Genomic DNA, 10,791 nt, shown 5'->3' on the forward strand with positions numbered 1-10,791 from the left:
TTAATCGGAGTCACTATAAGTCAACGACTCTGGCCTGCATGAGTTCGTACCCCGGCACCGTCAGTGGGCATGAAGCAGTTAGGATGCAGGCATCAGTGAAGCAGAATACGCTGGCAGATTTCACACCATTTTCTTCTCAATAAATAAACCCAGGCTGAACAATCGATTATTCCATTTTCCTCCATTTATATCCTCGAACCCATCCTACATCAGGCTTGGTCCCAAACCCAAACACTGAAATCACTGATCACTTCCTACGACAACGAGTTCTAAAAATGGTGAAAGAAAATATCCGTAAAGAAAAGCAGAGGTGCCATGAATACTCTGAGTTTAAGGGTAAAACAATAAAATTAAATGAACCAACACTTTTCAACAATCCCTTCATACATAAGTGGAATTACCAAAAGACCCCTAGCCGTCTTCAAAAGGGAACAACAAGTTCTTCATGTCAGTTCTTGATTAGCAGGGCTATGGTGTGTATGCTGGACTTAATGCAGGTGGCAGTAGTCTAACAGCATAGTAGATCGGGCCATTCACTAGGAGACATGGTCTGGAAGGAGGCTAAGCAGTGGAGGTCCTTGACTCTCGAAATTCCCTGAAAGTCAAGGATCTTACAAAGTTCCGTCCCGAAGACAGTCATGTTGGTAATTCCCCTTATTCATCATGGAACAGTGTTAAAGTTTTGGTCCCCTTACACTTATTGTGTTATCTTTTAATTGTATTCGTGGTAACCTTGCTTTTGATTGTGGGTATTTCACACCGTCTGCCGAGCCTCTTGCTTTCGAAGGGAGTGATTTCTGTGTGCAGGTTTGAGTCAAATCCCGTGCAATTTTCCAAGTGTAAATTAAATAATAATAATAATAATAATAATAATAATAATAATAATAATAATAATAATAATAAAACTACCAAAGCCGTGCCTGGCCATGGACACAATAATGCTACAACCATGTCCCACACACATAACTGAACGGTGTATTTTTCTCAGCGTTTATATGCTGAGAGTTTATTTTAATCCTTATTTTAGAGATAAAAGTATTCCTGTCAAGTGGTAAAAAGGTTACCGTGCAGCCTTCATGACCCTGGTGTAGTCGATAGGCTTGAAACCCCATTAACTTTAGGATGACATTCACTTACAAATTAAGGTTGCACGCATGAACACTTTCGTACAACGAGTACAGGTAACAGTTCAGCATGGAGGGTGGAAGCCCAGTTATTTCCGTGAGTCCCCCATCTCTAGATGGGATCCATCGCTATGTTTCGTAACGGTACTCCCAGCTGCAATTGATAGGTTGGTGGATAGAGCCAGCAGTTTACTGTATAGTCTGGGAGAGAATGCTCTAGCAGCTTATGTATAGCCTGCGAAGAATACCCCAGCAGCTTATCTTATGTATAGCCTGGGAGAAAAATACTCCAGCAGCTTACTGTATAGTCTGGGAGAGAATACTCTCGCAGCTTACTGTATAATCTGAGAGAGAATGATCCAACAGCTTACTGTAGAGTCTGGGAAAGAGAATGTTCTGCCATGTGTTTAACTTAAGGCATCATGATTGGCTTCAGGACGAAGCTTGGACTGTTAATAAGGTTCTTTGGAGGAAAGGGGAAGGAGGTACTGATTTCATTATACGTAAGTTTTCATGGTACAAGGAAATGCCACTGTTGTTTTACGTGGTATAGATTGTGGTGTGATTCATTAGGAGATAATTAGCAGTGTTTATGATCCATCTGGCGAAGTACTCACCAGTCCTGAAAAAAGTTTGGAGGATTTCTGTGCAAGGTTTAGGATAGGTTTGCTTACGCATAATTTCACTGAGGATATTTCTTTGAGCTATATGTTTTTTTAAGTTAAAAGTATAGTTATTTGAGCATGTTACGTGTTTTGAAGGTAAACAGATTTTCATGGATGGTCCTCATCACTTCGTTCTGCATTTTATCAAGCCCTACAAGCATTAAATGAGACACAGACCTAGTGGGAGTGTAGCGCAGGCAGCTAGAGAATACATAAAAGGTATATCATCTTTATAATGGTGACATTTTGCACCACAAGTGGGGTTCAACCCTGCTAAGTGATCTTAGCCTCTTTAACAGCAACACAGTGTGGTTAAAACAATTCAAGGTAGAGGACCTTCAAGCCCATGATATTTACATCTTGTTAAATAAGCAGAGATCCATCGTGACTAATTAGCTTCTTCGGGTTTGAAGCTAATATAGTATATAGCCAAGATTTCTATAGTAGGGATGCTTGGGTGGGGCTATCTGGCTGGAAGGAGGACTAGGGGACTTGTTTTGAAGCAACGTTATTATTATTATTTTATTGTTGGGCTGAGGGGATTTTTTAGGGTCCGCCCCTATCTTGTGAAGAACGTTTCTAGTACGGGCATACAGTGGTGTGAATTAGTATATCATCAAAATTAGTACTGTGATTGGGTCATATGGACACAAAATTTAGTAATGGTGGTAGTGGTATTTTGATGTCAAGAGTTACAGTGGACAAGTGTGTTTCTGATTTTATTATTATTACTATTACAATCAAAACTACGCGTTAAGTCAGTTCTGATAAATATCTGTTAAGTGGTTAACATCCGGTGGCCCGCCAGAGCTAGGTTTTTACGTCAGATTTAAAAAAAAAATCGGAATCACCACACAACAATGCACTAAGATAATTCAGCAAGGTAAGTTAAGATTTGTTAGGATTTTTAACCCGGAGGGTAAACCCAAAAAAGACAGTGTCATTGGGGGCCGTCTTATTTCCATTAGTCCTTCAACCATGTCCCCAAGGATGTAACCCACACCAGTCGGCTAAAACCCAAGTACCTACTTACTGCTAGGTGAACAAGGACAACAGATGTAAGGAAACGTGCCCAACGTTACCACCCATCCCGGGGACTGAATCACGGACAGTGTGTGGCGAGAGGGTTGCACTAAGGGCACGGACGCCTATTAACCACGTCCGAGTCTTGAGCTATACTGCAATGCCCCTGGAATAACACTAAATTTTTGTTGGACAAGTAGCCTTTGATTTAGTACAGAAGTCCTCTACATAACTAACGATTTTCACACAGTTAAGTTACTTAGCTGTTTAATTTTTTAAGGTTATAATCATGTCTGATTTCTACTGTATCTTAGAGCTGGGTTTTAAATAATACGATATTACAAGGACTCCAGTGGAAATAAGTCACTTCGGATGACATTTTTGGGGGTTATCGTAGGTAACTTATACGCTACTATATATGATAATTGTAATCACCTAAATTTATGTAAACTGTACTTATGTGTACCTGTACATAAATAAAATTCAATCCATTTTAGGTTTAATTTGGAAAACATGGTAGATAGTACTATGAGAAGTAATTTTAAGATCAAAGGTGATGTAGTTAGCTATCAGCTACTGCAGGGTGAGGTCAATAGTTATGAAATGATGCACACTTCTATACCTGAAACTGTAACCCGGGGAGAAACAATAGTTTAGTCTACACAAGAGACGGTTTACGGCTAGCTATGAATGGTCAGTCACCTAACTTGGTCTAACTACGGATGTTCGTCCACTCACGCTGCCTAGCTATGGATGGTCGTTCATCTAACATAACTTCGATATGAATGCTTGGCTATCTAATACTGCCAAGCTATGGATGGTTATCCACTTAACAAGTACGGTTACCAAAGTTTTGGGAGATTACACTTGTATTACGTATTAACATGTGTACATTACCTAGGATAACCCCCCCCAAAAAAAAAAACTCAAGTGATTTATTTCCATTGGGGTCCATCTAACCTGGTTATGGGTGGTCGTCCACGTAACAAGGCCTAGCTATGGATGGTGGTCGTCCATCTAACCTGGTTATGGGCAGTCGTTCACCTAGCATGACCTAAATATGGATGGTCGTCCATCTAACCTGGTTATGGGTGGTCGTTCACGTAACATGACCTAGATATGGATGGTCGTCCATCTAACCTGGTTATGGGTGGTCGTCCACATAATAATCTAGCTGTGAATGGCTGTCCATTTAACTTAATCCAGCTAAGGATGGTCGTCCATCTAACATAGCCTAGCTATAGATGGTCGTCACTAACATAGTAAATAAGTGCGTCATTATTATTATAATCATATTATTATTATAAAAAAGAAGCGCTAAACCATAATCATAACTAAGCGCTAAACCAAAATACTTGCGTTATTTCCAATAAACTGAATATTTTATTGTACAGCATACTGTAACTTTAATATTGTAATAAAAAAAAGCTAAACTTACTAGGGTCATACAGCAGCATATATAACTTTAACAGAGTTTGTTCATGCGTTTATTCCAATGAGATACACCGTAAGTTATTATTTTGGAAATATAATACGACACGTAACATTTCAGTCAGTGAAGGGTTTATGGTGTAATAAAGAAAATATTACCATAAAACACAAGGTGAATACTTACAGTGAATCTCGGGAGTCCGGCACAGAGCGATTCAGTGAGATCTTATCACTGGCGATAAGATTAAACGCTTCCTTCTTCATGACTTCCTCCGCTAATCTACCTTCCTCACCCGAGAGTTTGACAGCCTTTCCCATCTCTCCCAAGCCTTTAACTACTTTCATTTCGTCTTCTGCAAACCAACGATCAGCCTTCAGTTTCTCCAGCTTTTCTTCCTTGCTGACAATGTGAGGTTTACTTTCTGGTTTCTTCAAGTTTTCTAAATTATGGGGAACTTTAGGAGGTGGGAGGCGTACTTCGTGGACGGGCGCGTGGTTCTCCACTTTAATATCTATAATTTGATTGTCTGGTTCACGTACCTCGGTTAAGAGCTTGTTGGACTTGGACTTATCAAGAGCTAGAATGTCATTGGGTCCTTCTCTGTGGACCTTTCGTAATGCTATGTCCTCATTTTCAATTGCAACGTCTTCATTCTTAAACCAAAGACCAACAAATCCAATAAAAGTACAAAACGCTAGCACTTTGAAGATGAAACTACGCCTTCGCGGATAGAATAGTTTAACACCCATCTTCTTAGGTAAATGCAGGTGGTAATTGATCATATAGCCGCTTCAGGAGGATAGTTCCTAGATGCTGGCACCTGCCTACACGGGATTTTCTACACTACATACACTATAAAATTTAACGTAAAGTGTGCGGGACTTTGGTGACAGATATATATTCAATAACTTCCGAGTATGTCTTTCTATCTGATATTTCACGCGTTTATTCAGTAGAAGAGGAACGTCGATCACCTTTAAAAACGCTGTTTCTCACTTCTGCACCGTTTACAGCTAAATTAACAAAGTTGCTATAACAAACAAGGTTTCTATCAAGCAGAGTTGTAGAGGAGAGGAGCACACACACACCCGACCACGGCTGTGCTCACACTGTCTTCTCACCTTCACTACATTACTGAACCAACGCTGGCTATATCTGCAGCAGCAGCAGCAGCCTCAGGCACCACCTCCATCCCCACCACAACACTCCCTTCCCAATCCCTCCCACCCAACAATCCCCACCACAACCCTCTCTTCACTACCCGTCCCACCCACTAACTCCACCACCACCCTTATCTGCTGATGTATTGAATTCATGGCATCCATAGTCCTCTCCCACTAGTTTCATTCCTCTGTCTCCAATGTATAATTTCTCTTGCCCTCACTCTGGGATGATGGAGATTTCTTCAGTTTTATTTCTCTCAAGCTATCCTGAGAGATGACATTTCCCAGTGATAGTAACTCCAGCTACACTGGAAGGGAACCTTTGAATAATAATAATGTTAATAATAATAATGAAGGAGCGCTAAACCCGTAGGATTACACAGCGCATGTGGAGGGGGGGGGATGGAAGGTATTCAGGCTTAATTCAGGGAACTGGAGCACAGACCCAATTCCCTAGATCAAGAGCCCCTCACCAGCGTCAAGGAACCTCCCTTGAAGCTGCCGTAGCTGATGAACTTTGCATAAATACTCGACGATATCATTGACCTACTGAAGTTTTCCAATTTAGGCTGACAGATATCAACACCTTGTATGATGAAATATGAGAGGGAAATAACCTTCTTTCCACTGAATGATTATCATATAGGGTAGAAGCCCAACGCGATATCCTTTTTTTTTTTTTTTTGGTAAAATAAAAAATCCAGTTTCCCTACTGTCTCTACTCAATAATTCCCACCTAAACCCTCCTTTCCCTAACCCCTCCCACCCAGTAAAAATCCCCTCGACCCTCCCTTCCCTATCCCCCAACCACCACCCTCGGATACCAATCCCTCCCACCCAATAATGCCACCCAACCCCGGCCCACCCACACGCAAGGGGTAACTAAATTTCTTAGTATGTAATTTTGGCTTACACTTTAAGCGAACTTATTTACTGTAAGTAAGGTAATATTATTATATGTTCATTATATGTTTGTTCCCATAGGCTCAGAGACCCTTGACTCATGGGGAAAGAGTGCATCTAAATTCCTTAAGGAGCTGGGAAAAAGACTCATCAGGGTAACTAGGGATCCCAGGGCAGCTAGTTTTCTGTTCCAGCGGCTCAGTGCGGCTGTTCAAAGGGGTAATGCCTGCTGTATTTTGGGAACACGCCCCAGCTCTGAGGAGCTGGACGAGATTTTCGCCTTATAATCGGTGATACACACGTAACAACATGTACCTTATATGCCACCTTTATATCAACAATGTATCTCTTAAATCTTCTGTACCATATTATGTAATAAACTATTCCTATTGGTAAAAAAAATATATAGTACTAAAGGATGGGGTGGTAGGGGAAGTGGAATATTCAAACGGCTTCAGGAAGAAATCCAAATATTCTTCCTTGAAGCCTTTTTATGCACTTCTCCGAGGCTATGGGTCCCACAATTTACACCAGAGGTGGACCCCATCCTATATATATATATTTCTTTCAACACACCAGCCGTATCCCACCGAGGCGGGGTGGCCCAAAAGGAAAAACGAAAGTTTCTCCTTTTACATTTAGTAATATATACAGGAGAAGAGGTTACCAGCCCCTTGCTCCCGGCATTTTAGTCGCCTCTTACAACACACATGGCTTACGGAGGAAGAATTCTGTTCCACTTCCCCATGGAGATAAGAGGAAATAAACAAGAATAAGAACTAGAAAGAAAATAGAAGAAAACCCAGAGGGGTGTGCATATATGTGCTTGTACATGTATGTGTAGTGTGACCTAAGTGTAAGTAGAAGTAGCAAGACGTACCTGAAATCTTGCATGTTCATGAGACAGAAAAAAGGACACCAGCAATCCTACCATCATGTAAAACAATTACAGGCTTACGTTTTACACTCACTTGGCAGGACGGTAGTACCTCCCTGGGCGGTTGCTGTCTACCAACCTACTACCTAGGTATATATATACATATATATATATATATATATATATATATATATATATATATATATATATTTATATATATATATACTTCTACTTACACTTAGGTCACACTACACATACATGTACACGTTTATTTATACACACTCATCTGAGTTTTCTTTGATTTTATCTTAATAGTTCTTGGTCTTATTACTTTTCCTTTTATATCCATGGGGAAGTGGAATAAGAATCTTTCCTCCGTAAGCCTGCTGTATAGTCCTTGTGGCTTAGCGCTTCTTTTTGATTATAATAATAATCCTCCGTAAGCCATGCGTGTTGTAAAAGTCAACTAAAATGCCGGGAACAATGGGCTAGTAACCCCTTTTCCTGTAAAGATTACTAAAAAGAATAAGAAGAAGAAAATTGTCAAAGTGGGAAGTCTGAATGTGCATGGATGTTGTGCAAATGATGAGAAAAAGATGATTGTGGATGTTATGAATGAGAAGAAACTGGATGTCCTGGCTTTAAGTGAAACAAAGGGGGTGGGAGAGTTTCAATGGAGAGGAATAAATGGGATTAGGTCAGGGGTTTCAAATAGAGTTAGAGCTAAAGAAGGAGTGCAATAATGTTGAAGGATAAGTTATGGCAGGAAAAGAGGGACTACAAATGTATAAATTCAAGGATTATGTGGAGTAAAATAAAGATTGGATGTGAAAAGTGGGTTATAGTAAGCGTGTATGCACCTGGAGAAGAGAGAAGTGTAGAGGAGAGAGAGAGATTCTGGGAAATGTTGAGTGAATGCGTGGGGAGTTTTGAATCAAGTGTGAGAGTAATGGTGGTTGGGGATTTCAATGCTAAAGTGGGTAAAAATGTTATGGAGGGAGTAGTAGGTAAATTTGGGGTGCCAGGGGTAAATGTAAATGGGGAGCCTTTAATTGAGCTATGTGTAGAAAGAAATTTGGTAATAAGTAATACATATTTTATGAAAAAGAGGATAAATAAATATACAAGGTATGATGTAGCACGTAATGAAAGTAGTTTGTTAGATTATGTATTGGTGGATAAAAGGTTGATGGGTAGGCTCCAGGATGTACATGTTTATAGAGGGGCAACTGATATATCGGATCATTATTTAGTTGTAGCTACAGTTAGAGTAAGAGGTAGATGGGAAAAGAGGAAGGTGGCAACAACAAGTAAGAGGGAGGTGAAAGTGTATAAACTAAGGGAGGAGGAAGTTCGGGCGAGATATAAGCGACTATTGGCAGAAAGGTGGGCTAGTGCAAAGATGAGTAGTGGGGGGGGGGGGTTGAAGAGGGTTGGAATAGTTTTAAAAATGCAGTATTAGAATGTGGGGCAGAAGTTTGTGGTTATAGGAGGGTGGGGGCAGGAGGAAAGAGGAGTGATTGGTGGAATGATGAAGTAAAGGGTGTGATAAAAGAGAAAAAGGTAGCTTATAAGAGGTTTTTACAAAGCAGAAGTGTTATAAGAAGAGCAGAGTATATGGAGAGTAAAAGAAAGGTGAAGAGAGTGGTGAGAGAGTGCAAAAGGAGAGCAGACGAAAGAGTGGGAGAGGCACTGTCAAGAAATTTTAATGAAAATAAGAAAAAATTTTGGAGTGAGTTAAACAAGTTAAGAAAGCCTAGGGAAAGTATGGATTTGTCAGTTAAAAACAGAGTAGGGGAGTTAGTAGATGGGGAGAGGGAGGTATTAGGTAGATGGCGAGAATATTTTGAGGAACTTTTAAATGTTGAGGAAGAAAGGGAGGCGGTAATTTCATACACTGGCCAGGGAGGTATACCATCTTTTAGGAGTGAAGAAGAGCAGAATGTAAGTGTGGTGGAGGTACGTGAGGCATTACATAGAATGAAAGGGGGTAAAGCAGCTGGAACTGATGCGATCATGACAGAAATGTTAAAAGCAGGGGGGATATAGTGTTGGAGTGGTTGGTACTTTTGTTTAATAAATGTATGAAAGAGGGGAAGGTACCTAGGGATTGGCAGAGAGCATGTATAGTCCCTTTATATAAAGGGAAAGGGGACAAAAGAGATTGTAAAAATTATAGAGGAATAAGTTTACTGAGTATACCAGGAAAAGTATACGGTAGGGTTATAACTGAAAGAATTAGAGGTAAGACAGAATGTAGGATTGCGGAAGAGCAGGGAGGCTTCAGAGTGGGTAGGGGATGTGTAGATCAAGTGTTTACATTGAAGCATATATGTGAACAGTATTTAGATAAAGGTAGGGAAGTTTTTATTGCATTTATGGATTTAGAAAAGGCATATGATAGAGTGGATAGAGGAGCAATGTGGCAGATGTTGCAAGTATATGGAATAGGTGGTAAGTTACTAAATGCTGTAAAGAGCTTTTATGAGGATAGTGAGGCTCAGGTTAGGGTATGTAGAAGAGAGGGAGACTACTTCCCGGTAAAAGTAGGTCTTAGACAGGGATGTGTAATGTCACCATGGTTGTTTAATATATTTATAGATGGGGTTGTAAAAGAAGTAAATGCTAGGGTGTTCGGGAGAGGGGTGGGATTAAATTATGGGGAATCAAATTCAAAATGGGAACTGACACAGTTACTTTTTGCTGATGATACTGTGCTTATGGGAGAGTCTAAAGAAAAATTGCAAAGGTTAGTGGATGAGTTTGAGAATGTGTAAAGGTAGAAAGTTGAAAGTGAACATAGAAAAGAGTAAGGTGATGAGGGTATCAAATGATTTAGATAAAGAAAAATTGGATATCAAATTGGGGAGGAGGAGTATGGAAGAAGTGAATGTTTTCAGATACTTGGGAGTTGACGTGTCGGCGGATGGATTTATGAAGGATGAGGTTAATCATAGAATTGATGAGGGAAAAAAGGTGAGTGGTGCATTGAGGTATATGTGGAGTCAAAAAACATTATCTATGGAGGCAAAGAAGGGAATGTATGAAAGTATAGTAGTACCAACACTCTTATATGGATGTGAAGCTTGGGTGGTAAATGCAGCAGCGAGGAGATGGTTGGAGGCAGTGGAGATGTCCTGTCTAAGGGCAATGTGTGGTGTAAATATTATGCAGAAAATTCGGAGTGTAGAAATTAGGAGAAGGTGTGGAGTTAATAAAAGCATTAGTCAGAGGGCAGAAGAGGGGTTGTTGAGGTGGTTTGGTCATTTAGAGAGAATGGATCAAAGTAGAATGACATGGAAAGCATATAAATCTATAGGGAAAGGAAGGAGGGGTAGGGGTCGTCCTCGAAAGGGTTGGAAAGAGGGGGTAAAGGAGGTTTTGTGGGCAAGAGCCTTGGACTTCTAGCAAGCGTGCATGAGCGTGTTAGATAGGAGTGAATGGAGACGAATGATACTTGGGACCTGACAATCTGTTGGAGTGTGAGCAGGGTAATATTTAGTGAAGGGATTCAGGGAAACCGGTTATTTTCATATAGTCGGACTTGAGTCCTGGAAATGGGAAGTACAATGCCTGCACTTTAAAGGAGGGGTTTGGGATATTG

The 10,791-nt window shown here is 40.4% G+C and overlaps 1 protein-coding gene across 2 annotated transcripts in view; it reads right to left on the reverse strand.

Moving 5' to 3' along the window:
- Window positions 1-5,381, reverse strand: part of LOC128701316 (Polypeptide N-Acetylgalactosaminyltransferase 1) — a 631,487-nt gene extending 626,106 nt beyond the window's left edge. Inside the window, exon 1 of one of the 2 annotated variants that reach the window (XM_053794984.2) lies at window positions 4,428-5,381. In XM_053794984.2, coding sequence (XP_053650959.2) covers window positions 4,428-5,026 — 599 coding nt within the window. In that variant the 5' untranslated portion in view covers window positions 5,027-5,381. The remainder of the gene's footprint in view (window positions 1-4,427) is intronic. The other variant, XM_070091925.1, reaches the window with a different exon arrangement.
- Between the last annotated feature and the right edge of the window lie 5,410 nt (window positions 5,382-10,791).

The sequence above is a fragment of the Cherax quadricarinatus genome, chromosome 37 (genome assembly GCF_038502225.1).
Source record: "Cherax quadricarinatus isolate ZL_2023a chromosome 37, ASM3850222v1, whole genome shotgun sequence".
Taxonomy (NCBI): Eukaryota; Metazoa; Arthropoda; class Malacostraca; order Decapoda; family Parastacidae; genus Cherax; species Cherax quadricarinatus.